This window comes from Oncorhynchus clarkii, chromosome 15 (genome assembly GCF_045791955.1).
Source record: "Oncorhynchus clarkii lewisi isolate Uvic-CL-2024 chromosome 15, UVic_Ocla_1.0, whole genome shotgun sequence".
In the NCBI taxonomy this organism is placed as follows: Eukaryota; Metazoa; Chordata; class Actinopteri; order Salmoniformes; family Salmonidae; genus Oncorhynchus; species Oncorhynchus clarkii.
Window position 1 is genome coordinate 21470056 of NC_092161.1, and position 24664 is coordinate 21494719.

Consider the following 24664-nt stretch of genomic DNA (forward strand, 5'->3'; position numbering starts at 1 on the left):
TTAGTCTACATATATAGCCGCACCACCACCTTAACTCGATTAGTGTGAACATTTCAAATATCCTTATCAAGAACAAACTTGCTGAGCCAGGTTTCAGAAAACACAATTGCATCAGCATCTGTTGATTTTGGCCAAATCCTAACCCCATCATTTTGACAACCGGCTACGTTCATTGAAATGAAAATGACCAAAACCAGATCTAGATTTAAAATCAGAGGGGGTTTGGAGACATTGCATATAATGACCAGGTAGTTGCCTGATATTAACAAAATAACTAGGCACCTCTGTAATAACCTTGCACCGCTTCTCTTTTTTAAGAGAGTTACTGCAAGTGAATTCTACGAGTTTCCAGACAATCCAAAACAGTCATTTAAAACCATTAGACTTTGGTTGTGACAAGTTCGTACTGGTCACATCATGCCACAAATGCATCGGCACTTGGACCGAGGGAAAAAGAGCGAGTTCTCACAGACAAAATGTCTAATGGACGGGAGAGCACATTGTCAGACGTACTCACCCAGCGACAATGTTTTCTCCAGAGTTCAGTAAAGTCAGTGCATAAAGCAATACCACGAAAATTGTCATTTTCTCTGAGCGATGTAAGAAATGGTGACCAATGAAAGGTAAGGAGGGACTGTGTGCATGTATCAGTCTGTATGCGAGTGTGTGCACGGGAGTAGATTGGGGGTTGTTGAGCTGCCTCTGACAGCCAGGCGGAGAGCGAAGAGGAGCAGCTTGGACGAGACACCCCGCTAACGGAAATCTGAGGATAGAACCCAGGCCAGTCAGATAGGGGTACTTTGGTAAACGTCAAGTAAACAAGTGCAAATAGCGAAAAAGAAATGTAAAAAAAAAAAAAAAAGTGTATCCGAGTTGAAGGAGACCTGCGAGCTTCACACCAGCAAACCTAAATCGTTTGCACAACACAAGGAAATTGTAGATTTGCTCCACCATAAACTAATAGGTTATTAGTAGGTTAACAATCTCTTAGTCACAGACAAACATCTTGGATTTTATGGATTGGAATCTGGGCCCGGTTTTGCATCTTAAGGCTCAAGTCGTTAGAACCATCAATTCTATAATGAACTTAACCTGAAGATGCTTTTGGGAAACCATGTCCTGGACTCTTCACTGGCCACTCCAGAACAGCCCAGTGTTTCTTCTTGAACCATTCCAGGGAGATTTTTGTTTGTGTTTTAGGTCGTCCTGCTCAAAGAGCGTTTTTGGACACTTGGTTGAACTTTGAACTCAAACGGGAGATTTCACAAGGTCTTGCACACATTTAGGACCCCAGCACCAAAGCAACCTCACCGCATTATCAAGCCTCGTTCTAATAAATTGTAGGAAAGGTGTTCTTTTCTTTGAACGCTTTATTTGGTTGATGGTAAACATAGGAAGACCACACTGCTGATGGAGACAAGAAAGCCTGCTTTAACTACACAAAAACTACTAAACACTTCAATGTTATGTGGACCAAAGAAACAAATTAGTTCTATGGCAATTTCAGATCCGCGCTGTTTACTGACGACCAAATTAAGTTTTCAATGAAAAGAACACCTCCGTACAATCCAAGATGGGGTTTGATAATGCTGCAGGGTTACATTGCTTTTGGTACTAGGGGCCTTGAATGTGCACAAAGCATCATGAAATCAGCAGATTATGTGTTGGAGTCCAATGTTCAACCCAGTAGCCAAAAAACTGGGTCTCTGTTAATGGTTGTGGATCTTCCAGCACGACAACGACCCCAAACACACAAACTGCACCCAGGAATGGAAAAGAGATGCTTGACTGTTGTGAAGTGGCCAGTGATAAGTCCAGATCTGAATCACATCCAAAACCTATGAGAGATCTGAAAACAGCAGTTGGTGGAGGGCACCCCTCAAACATTGACAAATTAGAGCCATTTGCTGCTGAAAAGTGGGCCAAATTGTCAGTAGAAAAGGTGCAGCAAGCTTATTGATAGCTACAAGAAGCATTTGTCTGCCGTTATCTTGGCCAAAGACTGAGCAATCAAGTACTAGCTCCAGAGTTGGAATAATTTTGTCCATGCCATTTGCCTGTATTTTCTAAACACATTTTTTTTATAAACAAGTTCACAAAAAATGTTAACAATTCTGGAATGTTAAAAAATCCAATATCACTGGGTTGAACATTGCAAAAGTTATTAACTTATTTTAGAGGGAATTATTTAAGAAAAGTGCAAGGGTGCCAATATATTTGGCCACAACTATGCCTTTATTGAATATAGCCTCCGGTATGTACTCAACAAAAATATCCCTCCAGAGCATTCACTCAAATCATTGTTCAACTAAAGATGCCTTAGAAACACTGCTAAACCTACCTGATATATCCCACTGTATTTGAATGTAAGTTTATGGGTGCAAAACATAGTAAACATTTGACTGGTTCTTTAGAAAAAATATATTTTACAGCCTTTCCTGACGACTTTCGTAGACTTCATACATTGCATTTCTCAATCAATCACTGAATGTCTGAGTGGCTATCGACAAACATGACAAAAGTTATTTAAAAAAAAGAATAAACACACATGGTCTGCCTTGCTCTCTGATGTCTAACCAAGTCCCTGAAATTCATCAGCTCTAATTGAGTGTATTTTGAACAATGGCAGAAAAAAATGAGCAAGGTAGGTCATTGCCTGTGTGAGAACTTTGGTCATGGTCTATCAGCCATTACGCGTCTGTACGACGTCACTCATGGTTCAATGTCAGCATAAAGGTCCAAAGTGGTGTTGGTTTCATCAGGACCTGAAGAGTCTTATCTATTTCCTTTGTCACCGGCTTTCTACTTTGGAGGTTCCTGGGGAGAGGAAGAGAGAAGTCATCTTTATTGTAATTGTAAAAAGAGATTTAAAAAAAAAGTCTAACTATTTTCAACTTGCATATGATATTGAAATTCCATCAAAACAATAAGATCATTGGCTGGTTATTTAGCCACATGCAGAATCTCCCAACTTCTAAAAGTCACCTATCCCTTTACGCCAACGTAATCCCATGTTCAATATTGTTACAGGAATACTGCCAGACCTAGTAATCCAAAACAGCCATATTCTACACTGACTGTACTCAGGCTGGGAATATTGTCTTTGATACTCTAGGAGTCAGGTGGGTTACGGAGTGCTGCTGCTGGCTCAGTTCTGCTTGGTTCAGTGTGGGCTGTAACTCATCCTGGGGGAGCCCGAGTACATCCGAAGTCCACTAACACAGCAACTCTGACCATGATTCACACCACAACCAAGAGCACGACTACAGAGGTGACGGGTTCTCCTGCATCACCCAGGCTAGATTTGCAGTGTACATAGTGTGTTTACTCTTGTTTTCACAGACATCGTCCCCAAAAAAACAATTGATGGGTGACCCGTGTCTGTGTTTATAGGTTATAATACAATATCTAATTTGCCATTTGAAAATACAAGAATGATGTCCAAGGGCAGGGTGGACAGACTATTCCACGGGACGTGTCATGTGACGCATGGTATACATTGTGTGGGTCAGATGTGTACCGGTGGTGCTGCAGCCTCCTCCCTCTGTGACATGCTGCTTCTCCAGCCATCTCTGGGCTCTCCTAGCGACTCTAACCTGGAAGGACATGGGAGAGCATGACTTTAAATCTGACATGGCTATTATTATTAGATACATGTGATGTAATATGTACTGTATCCCTGCATTTAGGTTAGGTCAGTTGTCCGTTTAGTGCTTGCTTACCTCTGCTGCTGTCGGTCACAGAACGACCGCACGGACTGAGACTCGCTCTGCCAAAAGTTCTGAAAAATTAAAGGGGTTAACAAAACAATGTGAACCCTTTGAATCAATTTGAACCAAACCCTAACTCCTAGGAGTGGGCCAGAAAGCATTATGATGTAGTGGAAGCAAACGTGAACCCTAGTGGGAGAAAGGAGGTACTGTCAACTGGTTCTTGTGCAGTTTGCCTGCCCTACTTTCCAAGTCATCTTCGTTGCAGTACATACATCAGCCACAAATGATCTCATTATGAACATAAGGCAGCCTGGGTCGTGTTCATTAGGCGCCATAAGGCAGACAACAGAAGTTGAACCACCTGTCCATAAGACATGTCATTCTGTTACAAATCTTTTCCTTTGCTTGCCCTAACGCGGCCCAGGTTTAAGTAAAGGTAACATCAAATTAAGTAACGCTTTTCAATGAGGACAGTGTGCTAGCCAGAGAGACAGAAGACAGACCACAGTTTCACACTCAATCTCTTTGAGCGAGATGCAGTCATTCTCCAGGCGGCCCAGCTCCTGGACTACGGTGGCCTGGAAGCGCTCCAGGTGGACCAGCCTGCACAAACAGGAAGAATGTCACTGTAAACCACATCCTCAACCAACCTCTGCGGAACCTTCCAACAATCATAAGACAAGAATGGGTGGCATTTCCAATCACTGTGTATAAACTGCACCCATGGATGAGGCAAGTCCCCAAGTGGAAAGTGACTTGAGTCATCTAAATGACATCAATTATTACTGAATCCATTATTATTTAAGACTGGTCCAAGTGATAGTTTTTACCTGCTGTCATGGACAGCACCCAGGAGAGAAGTGACGTTTTTCTGACAGTCCATCAGAGACTGCAGGGAGCGGGCTTCAATTTTCTTGTACCTGGACTGTAGGAACAATAGGAAAGGGGGATTAGTCATCTGAAACATGAATGGTAGCAACCTTTATCAAATAGCGCCATAGTCAACTGTTTCCTAGTGTCTAGTTTTAAAGGTCTTGATGGGTAAGCGATTGGAGGAATCGTGTGTTAATGCTGAACAAGATCGGTACATCCGATCAACAACTGCCCGAGTTACACTAGGAACGCACAATCCCTCCATCAGTGCTCAGACTGTCCGCAATAGGCTGAGAGAGGCTGGACTGATGGCTTGTAGGCCTGTTGTAAGGCAGGTCCTCACCGGCAACAACGTCGCCTATGGGCACAAACCCACCGTCGCTGGACCAGACAGGACTAGCAAAAAGTACTATTCACTGACGAGTCACGGTTTTGTCTCAACAGGGGTGATGGTCAGATTTTAGTTTATTGTCGAAGGAATGAGCGTAACACCAAGGCCTGTACTCAGGAATGTCAGTGTCAGACAGGAATGTCAGTGTTCTGCCATGGTCAGCGAAGAGCCCGGATCTCAATCTCATTGAGCATGTCTGGGACCTGTTAGATCAGAGGGAGAGGGGTAGGGCCATTCCCCCCAGACATGTCCGGGAACTTGCAGGTGCCTTGGTGGAAGAGTGGGGTAACATCTCACAGCAAGAACTGGCAAATCTGGTACAGTCCATGAGGAGGAGATGCACTGCAGTACTTAATGCAGCTGGTGGCCACACCAGATACTGACTTATTTTTTATTTTGACCCCCCCCCCCCCCTTTTGTTCAGGGACACATTCAATGTCTGTTAGTCACATGTCTGTGGAACTTGTTCAGTTGTTGAACCTTGTGCTCATACAAATATTTACACATTAAGTTTCCTGAAAATAAAAGCAGTTGACAGTGAGGGGACATGTCTTTTTTTGCTGAGTTTATGTTGTGTTGCACGAGTCCGTGTGATGTGATCACCGAGAAGTGCGCTCTCAGCTGGCTCTTGAAGGTCTGGAAAGCAGCGATGACTCCAGAGCCCATCTCCATCTCAGACTCCACCTCCTCATTCAGCACTCTGCTCATTGATTCTGGAAAGTATGAAACAGATGGGGTTGGAATGAACGCCTGCACAACCAGTAGCATACAGTGCCTTCAGAAAATATTCTTATCCCTCGACATATCACATTTGAATGTGTTAGACGAAATTTAAAATTGGATAAATAAAATCTCAAAACATGTTTTCTTTAAACATTAGCAATTTTTGGGAAAATGAAATACAGAAGTCTAATTTATACAAATATTCTACGGACAATTCCTTCGACCTCATGGCTTGGTTTTTGCTCTGACAAGTGTGTGCCTTTCCAAATCATGTTGAATCAATTGAATTGACCACAGGTGGACCACAATCAAGAAATTTAAACATCTCAAGGATGATCAATGGAAACAGGATGCACCTAACCTTAGTTTCGAGTATCATAGCAAAGGGTCTGAATACTTATGTAAATAAGGTTGTTTTAGATTGATTAGGAAAAACATTTAATCTATTTCAAAATAGATGTGGAAAAAGTCAGGTTTGAATACTTTCTGAATGCACTGTATGTACACTACTAGTCAGAAGTTTAAACACACCTACTCATTCAAGGGTTTTTATTTTTTACATTGTAGAATAATAGTGAAGACATCAGAACTATTAAATAACACATGGAATCGGGGAGTAACCAAATGGGTGTTGACAAGTCAAAATATATTTTAGATGTGAAATTCTTCAAAGTAGCCACCCTTTGCCTTGATGGCAGCTTTGCACACTCTTGCCATTCTCTCAACCAGCTTCATGAGGTAGTCACCTGGAATGCATTTCAATTAACAGGTGTGACTTGTTAAAAGGTCATTTGTGTAATTTCTTTACTTCATAATGCACCAATTGTGTTGTGACAAGGTAGGGGAGGTATACAGAAGATGGTATTTTACCAAATAGGGCTAAGTCCATATCATGGCAAGAACAGCTCAAATAATCAAAGAGAAACAGTCCATTACCTTAAAGACATCAAGGTCAGTCAATACGGAAGTGCAGTCACAAAAACCAAGTGCTATGATGAAACTGATTCTTATTAGGACCGCCACAGGAAAGGGAGACCCAGAGTTACCTCTGCTGCAGAGGATAACTTCATTAGAGTTACCAGCCTCAGAAATCGGCAATTAACTGCACCTCAGGTTTCAGCCCAAATAAATGCTTCAGAATTCAAGTAAGACACAGCAACATAAACTGTTCAGAGGAGACTGCGTAAAATCAAGACTTCATGGTAAAATTTCTGCTAAGAAACCACTAGTGGGACTATCATTTGTTTTTCAACAGGACAAATGACTCAAAACACACTCTCCTTGGTCAAAAAGCCCTTACACAGCCTGATGGTGTGTTTTGAGTCATTTGTCCTGTTGAAAAACAAATGATAGTCCCACTAAGCACAAACAAGATGGGATGGCGTATTGCTACAGAATGCTGTGGTAGCCGTGCTGGTTAAGTGTGCCTTGAATTCTAAAGAAATCAGACAGTGTCACCAGCAAAGCACCATCACACCACCACCACCACCATGCTTTGACCAAGGAGAGTGCTGGAGTGCTGCATCAGATGACCTGTCCTCCAATCACCCGACCTCAACCCAATTGAGATGGTTTGGGATAAGTTGGAACGCAGAGTGAAGGAAAAGCAGCCAACAAGTGCTCAACATGTGGGAACTCTTTCAAGACTGTTGGAAAAGCATTCTTCATGAAGCTGGTTGTGAGAATGCCAAGAGTGTGCAAAGCTGTCATCAAGGCAAAGGGTGGCTTTGAGAAGAATCTTAATTATAAAACATATTTTGATTTGTTTAATGCTTCTTTGGTTACTACATGATTCCATGTGTGTTATTTCATAGTTTTGATGTCTTCCCTATTATTCTACAATGTAGAAAATAGTAAAAATAAAGCAAAACCCTTGAAATGAGTAGGTGTGCCCAAACCTTCAACTTGTACATATGCACAGTTGAAGTCAAAAGTTTACATGAACTGAGTTTAAATGTATTTGGCTAAGGTGTTTCACAATTCCTGACATTTAATCCCAGTAAAAATTCCCTGTCTTAGGTCAGTTAGGAACACAACTTTATTTTAAGAATGTGAAATGTCAGAATAATAGTAGAGAGAATTATACATTTCAGCTTTTATTTCTTTCATCACATTCCCAGTGGGTCAGAAGTTGACAAATATTTAATAAAACAAAGTTTGCTGCTTCAGTGTCTTTAGATTTATTTTTGTCAGATGTTACTATGGAATACTGAAGTATAATTACAAGCATTTCATAAGTGTCAAAGGCTTTTATTGACTATTACATGAAGTTGATGCAAAGAGTCAATATTTGCAGTGTTGACCCTTTTTCCAAGACCTCTGCATTCCGCCCTGGCATGCTGTCAATTAACTTCTGGGCCACATCCTGACTGATAGCAGCCCATTCTTGCATAATCAATGCTTGGAGTTTGTAAGAATGTGCAGGTTTTTGTTTGTCCACCCACCTCTTGAGGATTTGACCACAAGTTCTCAATGGGATTAAGGTCTGGGGAATTTCCTAGCCATGGACCCAAAATATTGATGTTTTGTTCCCCGAGCCACTTAGTTATCACTTTTGCCTTATGGCAAGGTGCTCCATCATGCTGGAAAAGGCATTGAGGATGTGTTGGTACCATTCTTTATTCATGGCTGTGTTCTTAGGCAAAATTATGAGTGAGCCCACTCCCTTGGCTGAGAAGCAACCCCACACATGAATGGTCTCAGGATGTTTTACTGTTGGCATGACACAGGACTGATGGTAGCGCTCACCTTGTCTTCTCCGGACAAGCTTTTTCCCGGATTCCCTAAACAATCAGAAAGGGGATTTATTAGAGAAAATTACTTTACCCCAGTCCTCAGCAGTCCAATACCTGTACCTTCTGCAGAATATCAGTCTGTCCCTGATGTTTTTCCTGGAGAGAAGTGGCTTCTTTTTTGCCCTTCTTGACACCAGGCCATCCTCCAAAAGTCTTCCTGGCGCTTGCTGGACTTTCTTGGGCGCCCTGAAGCCTTCTTCACAACAATTGAACCGCTCTCCTTGAAGTTCTTGATGATCCGATAAATGGTTGATTTAGATGCAATCTTACTGGCAGCAATATCCTTGCCTGTGAGGCCCTTTTGTGCAAAGCAATGATGACGGCACGTGTTTCCTTACAGGTAACCACGGTTGACAGAGGAAGAACAATGATTCCAAGCACCACCCTCCTTTTGAAGCTTCCAGTCTGTTATTCGAACTCAATAAGCATGACCGAGTGATCTCCAGCCTTGTCCTCGTCAACACTCACACTTGTGTTAACGAGAGAATCACTGACATGTCAGCTGGTCCTTTTGTGGCAGGGCTGAAATGCAGTGGAAATGTTTTTGGGGATTCAGTTCATTTGCATGGCAAAGAGGGACTTTTTATTATTCAATTAATCTGATCACTCATAACATTCTGGAGTATATGCAAATTGCCATCATACAAACTGGGGCAGCAGACTTTGTGAAAATTAATATTTGTGTCATTCTCAAAACTTTTGGCCATGACTGTACACTCAATTAGTATTTGGTAGCATTGCTTTTAAATTGATTAACTTGGGTCAAACTTTTTGGGTTGCCTTCCACAAGCTTCCCACAATAAATTGGGTGAATTTTGGCCCATTCCTCCTGACAGACCTGGTGTAACTGAGTCAGGTTTGCAAAGCACCTCCACGACATGATGCTGCCACCCCCGTGCGTGCTTCACGGTGGGGGTGGTGTTTTCGGCTTGCAAGCCTCCCCCTTTTTCCTCCAAACATAACGGTCATTATGGCCAAACGGTTCTATTTTTGTTTCATCAGACCAAAGGACATTTCTCCAAAATGTACGATCTTTGTCCCCATGTGAAGTTGCAAACCGTAGTCTGGCTTTATGGTGGATTTGGAAGCAGTGGCTTCTTCCTTGCTGAGCGGCCTTTCAGGTTATGTTGATATAGGACTCATTTTACTGTGGATATAGATACTTTTGTACCTGTTTCCTCCAGCATTCAGGCATTTGGAAATTGCTCCCAAGGATACTGAGTTTGAAGGTAGGCCTTGAAATACATCCACAGGTACACCTCCAATTGACTCAAATTATGTCAATTAGCCTATCAGAAGCTTCTAACGCCATGAAATAATTTGGGGATTTTTACAAGCTGTTTAAAGGCACAGTCAATTTAGTGCATCTAAACTTCTGACCCACTGGAATTGTGATACAGTGGATTATAAATTAAATAATCTGTCTGTAAACAATTGTTAGAAAAATGACTTTTGTCATGCACAAAGTAGATGTCCTAACCGACTTGCCAAAACTATAGTTTGTTAACAAGAAATTTGTGGAGTGGTTGAAAAACGAGTTTTAATGACTCCAACCTAAGTATGTAAACTTCCAACTGTGTGTATGTATTACCAGCAGCCTCCTCGAGAGGTTCTGAGGGAAAGAAGGCCCTGGGTCTTTGCCTTGGATCACTTTCTAGCGGCACACTCTTCTTCTCCGCTGCACCTCCCGAGTCGGCACACTCTGCTGAGTAATATGACCACAACATGGCCATTGACCATGGTCAGCTCCAGTCCACACCTTTATGGTAATTTCTCCTTCAGTGAGGGCCATGTTTTATCAAGTGTTCTATCATATGAAAACATTTTGCAACTGAAAACGAACAAACTTTTGTTATAATACAAGTCCAGGTAGTCCTTTAAATTCAGCTTGATGCCTAATGAATACGACCAAGGTAAGTATTTGAAAACAGATGCTCTTTTAGAATTTTTAAAAGACCAGATTGGTCAACAGTACATGTCAAGTCATTACAGAGAGACTTCAGAGACATACCTGAGGCCCAAGGCCTCTTCCTATGAATTCCAGCCTCCTGATTGGGAACATGGTCCTGAAATAATAATTTTACATTATGGCCTGGACTGAAATAGGTGCTGGTACTCATTTTGTGTGACAGTACTGTTTATATTTAGGTGCAGGAGCACCACAATACTTTTGAGCTAATATTCTAGAGGAACAGGAGCTCAAGCAGTAGAAAAATGTAGGTGCCGGTACTCAGCTCCAGTGAGCTCCTTTCCAATTCAAGCACTGATTATAACAGATTACATGTATATTATGAAAATCTATACGTTATAACACATTAGTTAGAAACAACAGTACAGTAAACACCCAACAAAACAATAGAATAACTAGCACCAGGGTATAAATGGAGGTTCTCTCTGTTAGTAAATATTCCAAGAGAAGATTTAGGAATAGGAGAGGGATTCTCCTATTGGAGAGGTGAAACATGTGTTATTGTGATGTATCATAAGTCTGGTGCCAGATCTGTCTGTGCTGTTGTGCCAATGCTTATGGTCATAGTCTATGGCGTTGGCTAAAGATCACAAACAGATCTGGCACCAGGCAAGTACTACGGAGTACCTTACAGTAGGTGTAGATGCATCTTGTTCCTCTCGGGGAAAAACAGATTCGTCCCAGTCCTCCCCAGTCACATCATGGAAGCCTACAAGGAATGCAATGTTGTTAGCTAATGTGAGACCTGTATGGGACATTTATTTTGACATGCTGTATACCTGTATTGAAGGGAAAATCCCATACAGGTTTCACATCAGCTACAGGTCTAACTATAGCCCCATAATCCATAAGAAACAGGTCTGTATACCACAATGTGCGATGTGGGTGTCAGGTGTGAAAAAAAATCTGCCGATGTGCCAAGCTTGAGAAAGGCACTTAACCCGAATGCTCCTGTAAGTCACACTGGATAAAAGTGTCTGCTAAATGACAAAAATAAAATCAATTCAACCATAGTTAACATTGCCCTTATGAGCCCTGGTCAACTGTACTATATTGAATATCGTACCAATTCAGATGCAGCCTTGTTCTGATGAATGCCTTCGGAAAGTATCCAGACCCCTTAACTTTTTCCAAATGTCAACATTTTGTAATGCTACAGCCTATTCTAAAATGTACTAAATCATTGTTTGTGTCAATCTACACACAATACCCATAACGTCAAAGCAAGAACCAAATAGACATTTTTGCTCATTTATAAAAATAAATATCAAATTTACATATGTATTGAAACCCTTTACTCTGTACTTTGTTGAAGCATATTTGGCAGTGATTACAGCATCAATTATTGGGTATGACCCTACAAGCTTGACACACCTGTATTTGGGGAGTTTCTTCCATTCTTCTCTGCAGGCCCTCTCAAACAGTGTCATGTTGGATGGGAACGTCGCTGCCCAGCTATTTTTAGTTATTTTCAGAGATGTTCGATCGGGTTCAAGTTCGGGCTCTTGCTTTGCCACTCAAGGACATTCAGAGACTTGTCCCGAAGCTACTCCTGCATTGTCTTGGCTGTGTGCTTAGGGTCGTTGTCCTGTTCGAAGGTGAACCTACACCCCAGTCTGAGGTCCTGAGCAGGTTTTCATCAAGGATCTCTGTACTTTGCTCAGTTCATCTTTCCCTTGATCATGACCAGTCTCCCAGTCCCTGAAAAACAACCCCACAGCATGCTACCACCACGCTTCACCGTAGGGATGGTGCCAGGTTTCCTCCAGACGTGATGCTTGGCATTCAGGCCAAAGAGTTCAATCTTGGTTTCATCAGACCAGAAAATCTTGTTTCTCATAGTCTGAGATGCATTAGGTGCCTTTTGGAAAACTCCAAGCGGGCTCTCATGTGTCTTTTACTGAGGAGTGGCTTCCATCTGGCCACTCTACCATAAAGGCGTGACTGGTGGAGTGCTCCAGAGATGGTTGTCCTTCTGGAAGGTTCTCCCATCTCCACAGAGGAGCTCTGTCAGAGTGACCATCGGGTTCTTGGTCATTTCCCTGACCAAGGCCCTTCTTCCCAATTGCTAGTTTGGCCGGGTGGCCAGCCCTAGGAAGAGTCTTGGCGGAGGCCACTGTGTTTTTGGGGACCTTCAAAGCTGCAGAAATGTTTTGGTACCCTTCCCCAGGTCTTCGCCACGACACAATACTGTCTCGGAGATCTACGTACAATTCCGTCGACCTCATGGCTTGGTTTTTGTTCAGACATTCTGGCACTGTCAACTGTGGGACCTTATATTAACAGGTGGGCCTCTACCCAAATCAGGTCCAGTCAATTGAATTTACCACAGGTGGACTGCAATCAAGTTGTAGATTTAAAAAAAACATTTTTTTAAATGTATTGTTTATTTAACTAGGCAAGTCAGTTAAGAACAAATTCTTATTTACAATGACGGCCTACCGGGGAACAGTGAGCTAACTCAAGGATGATAATGGAAACAGGATACACCTAAACACAATTTTAAGTCTCTTGGCAAAGGGTCTGAATACTTATGTAACAAAGGTATTTGTTTTCTAAAAACGTGTTTTCACTTTGTCATTATGGGGTATTCAGTGTAGATTGCTGAGGATTTTTACTTATTTCATCCATTTTAGAGTAAGGCTGTAACATAACAAATTGTGGAAAAAGGGGTCTGAATACTTTCCAAAGGAACTGTATAGCTTGCCTGAATCTCGTGATATCAGGTTGGACGGAGGAGGAAACTCCAGAGATTCTTCCTCTTTGAGCTTGTCAAATAGCAGTTCTGCAATGTTTGTACTTGGTGTTCCCCCCGCTGATCTGCATGCTGGTGTACGGTGCTGTTCAAAACAGAAAGGGGATGTCATATTGTCAAACAGTAACAACATTTCATATCACACCGAGGTAGAGGCAAACCAAGAACTGGACCTATGCTATTACAGCTACCTACTGTGGCCAAAAGTTTTGAGAATGACAAATATTAATCTTCAAAGTCTGCTGCCTCAGTTTGTATGATGGTAATTTGCATATAATCCAGAATGTTATGAAAAGTGATCAGATGAATATCAATTAATTGCAAAGTCCCTCTTTTCCATGTAAATGAACTGAATCCCCAAAAAACATTTCCACTGCATTTCAGCCCTGCCACAAAAGGACCAGCTGACATGTCAGTGATTCTCTCGTTAACACAAGTGTGAGTGTTGACGAGGACAAGGCTGGAGATCACTCAGTGATGCTGATTGAGTTCAAATAACAAACTGGAAGCATCAAAAGGAGGGTGGTGCTTGGAATCATTGTTCTTCCTCTGTCAACCATGGTTACCTGCAAGGAAACACGTGCAGTCATCATTGCTTTGCACAAAAAGGGCTTCACAGGCAAGGATATTGCTGCCAGTAAGATTGCATCTAAAATCAACCATTTATCGGATCATCAAGAACTTCAAGGAGAGCGGTTCAATTGTTGTGAAGAAGGCTTCAGGGCGCCCAAGAAAGTCCAGCAAGCGCCAGGACCGTCTCCTAAAGTTGATTCAGCTGCGGGATCAGGTCACTACCAGTACAGAGCTTGCTCAGGAATGGCAGCAGGCAGGTGTGAGTGCATCTGCACGCACAGTGAGCCGAAGACTTTTGGAGGATGGCCTGGTGTCAAGAAGGGCAGCAAAGAAGCCACTTCCCTCCAAGAAAAACATCAGGGACAGACTGATATTCTGCCAAATGTACAGGGATTGGACTGCTGAGGGCTGGAGTAAAGTCATTTTCTCTGATGAATCCCCTTTCCGATTGTTTGGGGCATCCGGGAAAAAGCTTGTCCGGAGAAGACAAGGTGAGCGCTACCATCAGTCCTGTGTCATGCCAACAGTAAAGCATCCTGAGACCATTCATGTGCTGGGTTGCTTCTCAGCCAAGGGAGTGGGCTCACTCATAATTTTGCCTAAGAACACAGCCATGAATAAAGAACGGTACCAACACATCCTCCGAGAGCAACTTCTCCCAACCACCCAGGAACAGTTTGGTGACAAACAATGCCTTTTCCAGCATGATGAAGCACCTTGCCATAAGGCAAAAGTGATAACTAAGTGGCCCGGGGAACAAAACATCAATATTTTGGGTCCATGGCCAGGAAATTCCCCAGACCTTAATCCCATTGAGAACTTGTGGTCAATCCTCAAGAGGCGGGTGGACAAACAAAAACCCGCAAATTCTGACAAACTCCAAGCATTGATTATGCAAGAATGGGCTGCTACTTCTGTGGCCCAGAAGTTAAATGACAGCACGCCAGGGCGGATTGCAGAGGTTTTGAAAAAGGGTCAACACTGCAAATATTAACTCTACATCAACTTCATGTAATTGTCAATAAAAGCCTTTGACACTTATGAAATGCTTGTAATTATACTTCATTATTCCATAGTAACATCTGACAAAAATATATCTAAAGACACTGAAGCAGAAAACTGTAGATCCCATACTGTACCTATAAAAAAGAATCACTGTGGCATACCAAATCATTCTATCCATTTTGATAACTGCCCAACATGTTAATGACAGTCTGTTCTAAGGGGTGGTAATGTCTGGTAGCCTAGGTGAAATAGGGCTATGGTTGCCATTAGCTATGAAGTTACTAACCTAGAATAAAGGAGAGACGTGTTACCTTGACAGGGGAGGCCTCGTCCTCACTGCTGGGAGAGGACAGGGGTAGAACTGTAGAGAGAGTGAGGGGGAGACGGGCTACAGCAGGGTGTCTACTAGACCAACGCATCTCAGAGCACTCAAACAGAATGAGTGGGTGTGAGGGGAGTCGGGACGTGGCATGCTCACTCTTCAGTTTGCTCTTGGTTTTGGGCTTCTTCCTGGTGTAGTCGTGTTTGGCCCGCTGGGACAGGATCACACTGCTGCCAGCCTCAGCAGGGGGAGGAGGAGAGTCTTTTGATTTAGACTACAGAGGATATCAATAAAGTTCAATACCTTATTCATTCATATGAATAGGACAGTTTCAAAACAACGCCACTGGCTACAGCAGTGTTTCCCAACTCCGGTCCCCCATACCCTCAACAATACATATATTTGTTGTGGCCTCGGACAAGCACACCTGATTCTACTAGTCAACTAATCATCAAGCCCTTAAGTTGAATCAGGTGTTTTAGTTTACAACAAAATGTGTTTTGTTGGAGGTCCTGGAGGACTGGAGTTAGGAAACACTGGGCTTCAGTATGAATGAAATTGGTGGAAAATAGCTACGATTTCACAAATGGTTAGCAGCGAATCCCATTCAGAGTGCAATAACATTATACTTTGATCAAATAGTGAAAATTTTTATGCAAACCTTTTGCTTCCGTTTCTCCTTGTTGGTTGGGGTGGAGTGTGTTGACCTGAAGCAGAAGAGGACACAGAAGGACATAGAGATTGATTGTCAATCAATGAACTGTAATTGCACTAGTCCTCTGCAACTAGTAGTGACCACACGATTACCAAGGGACAACATCAACTACAGATACAGTTTCAGACAACTGTGACTAATATAACAGGAACAGAACTGTTAAGTGTCCTGTAGAGGTCTTTTGGAAAAGTGTTTGGGACTGTGGCCTTACCCGCCAGAGGAGAGAGACTGAGTGCTGAAGAGCCTTGTTTTTGCTCTGGCCACCTGCAAAACAGACAAACAGCACACACACACACACACACACAGAGATATTTAAATGTAGAGGGAAATATAGCCAAACAGATGCCCTTGAGGAAAGTCATTTAGTACTTGACACACTAAACATACACAATAGCCAGTCGACAATAAGTAGTCTATATACATTTCTCTATCTACAAACTGACCTGGTACCTCTTCAAAGCAGTCAAGAATGTAATACTCTCTGGCTTCCTGACATGTGACAAGTCTGTATACGTGGCACCAATAGTCTCAGTTACTTCAACAGTGACCTGAGGCAGTCAGACGTTAACACATGCAGTGATGGTGATGCCGAGGCCCAAGACATCACAGACGTTTTCAGTGACATGATCTGACTGCACAAGCAGTGTTCCTGTGGTCTCCAGAAGGTGGCAGGTTTTCATTATGATCTTGGACACTACCCTCCGTATTTATTTAGAGACAGTGAAGCTACATTTGTCTCTATAGTCCAGCATTTTGGATTTGAGATAACATTTCTCATACGAGGCACAGTACAGAATGTCACCTACTTGAGGGTATTTTCATAGATATCCATTTTACCGTTTAGAAATGAAAGCACTATGCATCTAGTCCCTCCATTTTTTCATACGCATTTGGACAAATTCCCTTAGTGAATAACTCATTTACATGCATTTTCAGTTTGGGTTGTGTTTCTGATTATGTTAATAATGTAGTGTCACTTTGGAGTCACTTATTGTAAATAAGAATGGAAGAGGTCACTGAACACATCTACATTAATTTGGATGCTACCTACCATGATTATGGTTAATCACTCATTCACGATTAATTAATTATCCATGACAGCATCCATATTAATGTAGGTGTTCAGAAAGGTCTTCCATTCTTATTTACAATTAAAAAGTGACAAGACATTATTCACCCTTCAGTTCTTTTTGGGCAAAACAAAAAAATCAGAAAGAACCTACAAATGCATCCAAGTGCTAGTCATTGAGTGCTAGAAATATGGGACCAGATACTAAACTTACACCTACTTTAAGACACTAAGTTAATGTCAAAATACACAACTACAAAATTCACACACACGACCAAATGTATGTGGACATCTGCTCATTGAACATTTCATTCCAAAATCATGGGAAATTATATGGAGTTGGTCCCCCCTTTGCTGATAACAGCCTCCCCTCTTCTGGGAAGGTTTCCACTAGATGTTGAAACATTTCTGCGGGGACTTGCTGCCATTCAGCCACAAGAGCGTTAGTGAGGACACTGATGTTGGGCGAATAGACCTGGCTCGCAGTCGGCGTTCCAATACATCCCAAAAGTGTCCAATGGGGTTGAGGTCAGGGCTCTGTGCGAGCCATTCAAGTTCTTCCACACCGATCTCAAACCATTTCTGTATGGGCCTCGCTTTGTGCACGTGGGCATTGTCACGTGGGCATTCAATCTTGTTTATCATTGTCTGAGAGTTTTTAGGTGCCTTTTGGCAAACTCCAAGCGGGCTGTCATGTGCCTTTTACTGAGGAGTGGCTTCCATCTGGCCACTCTACCAAAAAGGGCTGATTGGTGGAGTGCTGCAGAGATGTTTGTCCTTCTGGAAGGTTCTCCCATCTCCACAGAGGAACTCTGGAGCTCTGTCAGTGACCATCGGGTTCATGGTCACCACCTGTTTTTTTTATTTTACCCCCTTTTTCCCCCCCCAATTTCGTGGTATCCAATTGTTAGTAGCTACTATCTTGTCTCATCGCTACAATTCCCGTACGGGCTCGGGAGAGACGAAGGTTGAAAGTCATGCGTCCTCCGATACACAACCCAACCAAGCCGCACTGCTTCTTAACACAGCGCGCATCCAACCCGGAAGCCAGCTGCACCAATGTGTCGGAGGAAACACTGTGCACCTGGCAACCTTGGTTAGCATGCACTGCGCCCGGCCCGCCACAGGAGTCGCTGGTGCGCGATGAGACAAGGATATCCCTACCGGCCAATCCCTCCCTAACGACGCTAAAATGGTTAAACATTTGCATGAAAATTCCCTCAAATAAAAAAGTGACAATCTGCACTGTCGCCTCATGAAACATTGTTCCCAAATCGAAAATGCTTAGTATAGAGACAAATTAACCAATTTTATCATCACTGTCCAAATAAATACAGAGGGGAGTACCAACCAAGCGTATTGAATGTACCGTTGAAGTCAGAAGTTAACATACACTTAGGTTGGAGTCATTTAAACTCGTTTTTCAACAACTCCACAAATATATTTTTAACAAACTATAGTTTTGGCAAGTCAGTTATGCACAAGAAGATGTCCTGACACAATGTTTCCAACAATTGTTTACAGACAGATTATTTCACTATCACAATTCCAGTGGGTCAGAAGTTTACATACACTAAATTGACTGTGCCTTTAAACAGCTTGGAAAATTCCAGAAAATTATGTAATGTCTTTAGAAGCTTCTGATAGGCTAGTTGACATAATTTGAGTGAATTGGAGGTGTTCCTGTGGATGTATTTCAAGGCCTACCTTCAAACTAAGTGCATCTTTGCTTGAGATCATGGGAAAATCAAAAGAAATCAGCCAAGACCTCAGAAAACAATTGTAGACCTCCACAAGTCTGGTTCATCCTTGGGCACAATTTCCAAATGCCTGAAGGTACCACGTTCATCTGTACAAACAATAGTACGCAAGTATAAACACCATGGGACCACGCAGACGTCATACCGCTCAGGAAGGAGACACATTGTCTCCTAGAGATGAACGTACTTTGGTATGAAAACTGCAAATCAATCCCAGAACAACAGCAAAGGACCTTGTGAAGATGCTGGAGGAAACAGGTACAAAAGTATCTATATCCACAATAAAACGAGTCCTATATCAACATAACCTGAAAGGCCGCTCAGCAAGGAAGAAGCCACTGCTCCAAAACCGCAATAAAAGCCAGACTACGGTTCGCAAACTGTACATGGGGACAAAGATTGTACTTTTTGGAGAAATGTCCTCTGGTCTGATGAAACACAAATGAAGTGTTTGACCATAATGACCATTGTTATGTTTGGAGAAAAAAGGGGGAGGCTTGCAAGCCGAAGAACACCATCACAACCGTGAAGCACGGGGGTGGCAGCATCATGTTGTGTGGGTGCTTTGCTGCAGGAGGGACTGGTGCACTTCACAAAATAGATGACATCATGAGGGAGGAAAATGATGTGGATATATTGAAGCAGCATCTCAAGACATCAGTTAAAGCTCAAGCTTGGTTGCAAATGGGTCTGCCAAATGGACAATGACCCCAAGCATACTTCTAATGTTGTGGCAAAATGGCTGAAGGACAACAAAGTCAAAGTATTGGAGTGGCCATCACAAAGCCCTGACCTCAATCCCATAGAAGATCTGTGGGCAGAACTAAAAATCATGTGCGAGCAAGGAGGCCTAGAGACCTGACTCATTTACAACAGCTCTGTCAGGAGGAACGGGACAAAATTCAACCAACTTCTCGTGGGAAGCTTGTGGAAGTCTAACTTGGGTCAAATGTTTTGGGTAAACAATTTATAGGCAATGCTACCAAATACTAATTGAATGCATGTAAACCTCTGACCCACTGGGAATGTGATGAAAGACAGAAGCTGAATTAAAATCACTCGCTCTACTATTATTCTGACAGTTCACATTCTTAAAATAAATTTGTGATCCTAACTGACGTAAAACGAGGAATTTTTACTAGGATTAAATGTCAGGAATTGTGAAAAACTGAGTTTAAATATATTTGGCTAAGGTGTATGTAAACTTCCGACTTCTACTGTATATTTTTTAACTGCATCTACAGTCATTAGATCCAGTGTCTTGATTAATACTCGTCTCATTGTAAGCATTGCTCAAATAGCATCACAGCAGACATAAGATGACAAGACTCAAATAGCAAACCTCAGTGTCAGAGCTGGCACACAGTTCGAATATGTCCTCCGGTGAAGTTTGAATTCTTTCCCTGTGATTAGAGAAAATCAATTACTTGACGGAAATATGACAGTATAGAACGAGTGCAGTATTGGTGAACCATTGAAACACTTTTTGCTGTGATCACTCACTGAGACAGAGTTGTTGCCAGACTGGTCTGGTTTACAGCAGGGATCTATAGGACAAAACAATCATTAGTACTCCCATACTATTTGTGCAGCAGTCAACTCTTTATTACCATGTGCCATAATGATATAGATTGACAGAGTTGGACACTGTGGGACTAGGTTGAAGGAGCCCCACTGAATATGGCTAAGTTACCCCTTCATGTGTTTTAATGCTTACCTCTGTGCTGCCTGCAGTTGCCAGAGTAGGGGACCTTGGCGGAAACAATCAGTTGCTCATCTTAAAAACCCAATGTATCATAAATAACCATATAGACTGCCAAATAAAGCATAGGGTACTTACAGTGATGAGGTCTCCAATGCAGCTAGCACGTCAAGATCTAATGGAGAAATACACTCCATGAATTCATACATTATTTTACAGCAGCCTGGTCTCAGACTAGACTTAACATAGTAAATGGAGACACTGAAATTAGTATGATCGTTTACATAAGACGGGTTCCTTAAAGCAAAAACAAAAGTAGGGTGAAGTCTAGCAAACCAAATATTGTGTGTTCGAATCTCACAGACAACTGTAGCAACTTTGTAACTACATAGCATGTTAGCTAATCCTTCCCATAACCATAGCTAACTAGCTAACTTAGCCAAAACAAATTGGAATTGGTAACAAATTAAACAAAATGGATGAACATCCACAAAATTAACACACACACCATACTGGAGTGTCCTGGATTTACATTTACTATGTTACCTCGACCCCCAGAGTCAAGGTTGTTTAAAAGGACACACACAAAAAAAGGACACTTGCTTCAATATATCCACATAATTTTCCTCCCTCATGATGCCATCTATTTTGTTTAAAGGCACAGTCAACTTAGTTTATGTAAACTTCTGACCCACTGGAATTGTGATAGATTATTTCCCTGTCTGTAAACAGTTGGAAAAATGACTTGTGTCATGTACAAAGAAGATGTCCTAACCGACTTGCCAAAACTATAGTTTAACAAGAAATATGTGGAGTGGATTAAAAGCAAGTTAATGACTCCAACCTAAGTGCATGTAAACTTCTGACTTCAACTGTATCTACGTACAGTATGAAGGAAGTTGGAGGTAGTTTTGCGAGCCAATGCTAACTACTGACTGGAAGTGTATGGGTATATGTTAACAAATATTGCCAAAATCCCAAAGCATCCCTTTAATGTGGAAATTAATATAGCATAACCTATGTGATCTGGTCTGATACATCACAGTCTATGAGATTAAAGAACTGAACATATCTGATTGCAAAGGTTCCATGACGTGTTGTATCGATGGCTGGTCATCTGAACGTACACTTTGCTGTGGGAAAGGGAAGAATATGCCATAGCCTACTTTCATAACTTAACAATGGGCATCTCATGCTCGTAACTTTATTGGTAAAGCATTGTCCTCATAATTCAACTGTCATGTTAGGGGTTACCAGTAGTCGTTTGCTTTCAAAGACCCTTTTGGCAGCGTCCAGGATGTCATGCTTGGAATCGAAGATGATCTGGACCATCTTTCCCTTGGTCATGCGATAGGTGAGGGTGTTGGACAGGTGAACAGTCAGAATGGTCTGATTATCACAGTCTGGAAGGAGAATCATGGTAAACAATATAAAATGCAGCTCGTTACTTCTCAGATAAAGGAAAAGTCCCATATCCTCATTTCAGCATCAAACTGAAGGGCTAATGATGCAAGATGAATTCTCCACTCACCACACACACTGAACCTAAAGACGTCTGCTCTTAGCAAATGGATTGATTCCCACAGTGAACCCTGTAGCGCCAGACGACATGGCAGAGGGGGAAAACAAATTTAAAAGCCTCACTTGGGACATTGTAAATCTAGGAGTGACCCATTAAAGTAAACATCACTGACATTAATTTATCGCTGACGTACACTGGTGTGTGTGGCCTGGTCAGTCTCACCTCAGGGTTGTTGACAAAGAGGCTGATACAGGACGTTCCTAGGTTGAAGTCCACCCAGAAATGTTCCAGTTTCTCATCCTCTGGCATGAACAGCTGAAGACAAAGACATTAATTTGTAAGTGTTACACACCATTGCCTGAGGGGAATATCAGACCCAATTGGAGGTACTCATGCATGACACAGTTATCTTTAAATAAGACATTTGTAACTGCCACACATGTATCTTTATTATCTGGAGTGTCATCCATGTCCCCTTATGACTGTGGAGCAGTGATCCTGGGACTACTGCTGGTCTTACCTCAGTGGTGTCAAGAAACACACAGATGCAGGGGAACGTGAACACCCTATGAGAAACAGGCCATTATCTTACCATGTGAAACTTGTGTTTGATGTGATTTATTCTTTACAGAATAATATATTTTTATTTAAATAATATGAAATGAGAATAATGAGGTGCGTGTTTGAAATGTAGAGAAAAATAGTGTGGACTCCCCTTCTTTCATCACCAAAATAGCTGTTCAAGTCATTGAGAAAAGTTCTGCAGTCCTATTTTGCAACAGAGAAGAAGAAAAATCAAGGCTAGTCTGACAGTTAAGCCATGCATGTTTTACCCCAAATAACAGTCCTCTTTGAATGCCACTATCAACATTTTAATTATTTATAGGGGAGGTTAGAACCCCGATTTAGAGAAACTTACTATCTCAAATTCTGTATCGTTTATTGCGTTGAAGCCCTCTGCAAAAACTGGGTTGGCAAACCACTTGCTGGTCAGCTCTTTCCTTGACCTCTTTATGGTCATTCGACAGAGTGCTTCGGATAGGGCCACCTGCATCTCATAGTCTGAACAAAACCACTACCCAAGTCACAGTCACAGACAACTATGCATTTTTCATACAGTGAATTGCATGCCATAAAAAAAACAACTGAAGTGTCACTCACCGCCCACATTGAGAATGACTTTTGCAAATTGCTCACTGGGGGGAAAAAAACGTCAAACTGCATGAACACGATCTTGCGAAAGAAAATAAAAATGCAATGTAGACTAAATCTATCCACTAGGGGGCAATGCATCCTCAGACAACCAATTCAATGTTGGAAAGGCCTCCTCTCCATGTTCTCGTATTTACAGGAATCTGTCATGACTGAAAGCTTACAGGAGTAGACAATGGTCTTTGGACATGCTCAGTTTCCTCCTCTCTTCTTTTGTGGTATTGTCGAGGATCGAGTTAATCGTTCTTATAGCCTGAATGGATAGAAAGAAAACAGTGAAGTATTCGTTTTTATCATTTTGGAGACAAGAACAATGTAACATCCAATAGAATTGCAGGATGTTAATGTTTAGAAAAATATATCCAGTTCTTTAGTAACGTTATTCCTGCTTTTCTATTAGACAGTCTCCCTTTTTAGTGAACAAAGTGTATTTCTTCATAACCTTCTGAACCAACTACATCGCTCTCAATGACTGTACAGCCTTACCTCTAATCTCAGACTAAACGTGACGTCTGGGTCGGTCCCAACCACTCCAACATGCAGCAGGAAGACGCTGGTGAGCTCACCTCTGTCTTTCCCCAAAAAACAAAGAGCATTACTGTAGCTACCAGCATAAAACAAAGCAAGGGATGGCAATTGTAGAATGATCAAAATTAGAGAAAAAGCTCACCTTCAACAGAAGGAGGCAAACGCTGAAAAATGAGGTGAAAAAAAAAACAGTATTTAGTTGGCTGATGCAGTGAATAACACTGGAAATGTATTCTAAATCGACCCTAGACCAGGGCTCTCCAACTGTTCTTTTAGAGCTGCCCTCCTGTAGGTTTTCCACTCCAACTCCAGTTGTAACTAACCTAATTCAGGTTATCAGCTAATTATTAGAATCAAGTGTGCTAGATTAGGGTTGGAGCAAAAACCTACATGACTGTAGCTCTCCAGGAACAGGGTTAGAGAGCTCTGCCCTAGACACTTATGTAGATCTGAAATTATTTGATAAGGATAGCGTCGCAAAATTCCTGTAACTTTTCCAAAATTCACGGATTTCCTGCTTATTCCCTCCTGATTCCAGGAGTCCTCAAATCAGGATTTCTGGACAAACTGTTGAGAAAGTTTGTAATTTTGCTAACCTAGATAGCAAATGGCAAACTACTCACCCAGTCTATCATAAGGCAAGGTGAAGTAATTAACACTGTTTAGACATCCAATATTTTCCGATCTACATGAGTGGGTAGGGCTAGGGGTTGATTTAAAATTTAGCCAACTCACACCTTACCAGGAAAAAATCAAAAAAGGTCTCAATTAGGCTGGGCAGGTCCTTCACGCCTTTGTATTCTTCCATTTTCAGAAAGTCTGCAGCTCTTTCAAACCACGTCAACATGTGGAAATGAACAAACACAGTCAAATAGACCCATCAGAACCCGATAGATTACATTTAAATGTTAAATATCTTTGGAGATAAAAAAAAAAATGTGTTAGATACTTATCTTGTAAACGAGACCTTGCCTGGCCAGGCAGTTAAAGCAGTCTTCATCATACTGGCATACATCTTCAATTGCTCTCAAAAGCAA

At 41.9% G+C, this 24664-nt stretch overlaps 1 protein-coding gene and 1 long non-coding RNA gene across 2 annotated transcripts; both read right to left on the reverse strand.

Moving 5' to 3' along the window:
• Nucleotides 1-1355: 1355 nt before the first annotated feature.
• Nucleotides 1356-22202, reverse strand: LOC139366735 (synaptonemal complex protein 2-like). Its single transcript, XM_071104428.1, has 21 exons — nt 22110-22202; nt 21897-21957; nt 21620-21768; nt 20504-21498; nt 20381-20414; nt 20167-20210; nt 20006-20066; nt 16046-16098; nt 15781-15826; nt 15276-15393; nt 15109-15158; nt 13172-13304; nt 11097-11173; nt 10507-10561; nt 10087-10197; nt 5581-5690; nt 4544-4638; nt 4217-4316; nt 3723-3781; nt 3521-3596; nt 1356-2817 (listed from the first exon to the last, which is right to left on the reverse strand). Exons 4-21 carry the CDS (start codon nt 20758-20760, stop codon nt 2803-2805), a joined length of 1494 nt encoding a protein of 497 aa, XP_070960529.1. The 5' UTR covers nt 20761-21498; nt 21620-21768; nt 21897-21957; nt 22110-22202; the 3' UTR covers nt 1356-2802.
• Nucleotides 22203-23050: 848 nt separating this feature from the next.
• LOC139366736 (uncharacterized) lies at nt 23051-23629 on the reverse strand. Its single transcript, XR_011626794.1, has 3 exons — nt 23586-23629; nt 23264-23352; nt 23051-23083 (listed from the first exon to the last, which is right to left on the reverse strand). It is a non-coding gene; the product is annotated as an uncharacterized lncRNA (long non-coding RNA).
• Nucleotides 23630-24664: the final 1035 nt, after the last annotated feature.

Coding starts and splice junctions, on each gene's coding strand:
- LOC139366735 (XM_071104428.1), bottom strand. CDS start 20,760: ATGCTATGTAGTTACAAAGTTGCTACAGTTGTCTGTGAGATTCGAACA. Junction 15,159..15,275: donor AACCAAGAGCAAACTGAAGA/GTGAGCATGCCA, acceptor CTCTCTCTACAG/TTCTACCCCTGTCCTCTCCC. Junction 13,305..15,108: donor ACGAGGCCTCCCCTGTCAAG/GTAACACGTCTC, acceptor TGTTTTGAACAG/CACCGTACACCAGCATGCAG.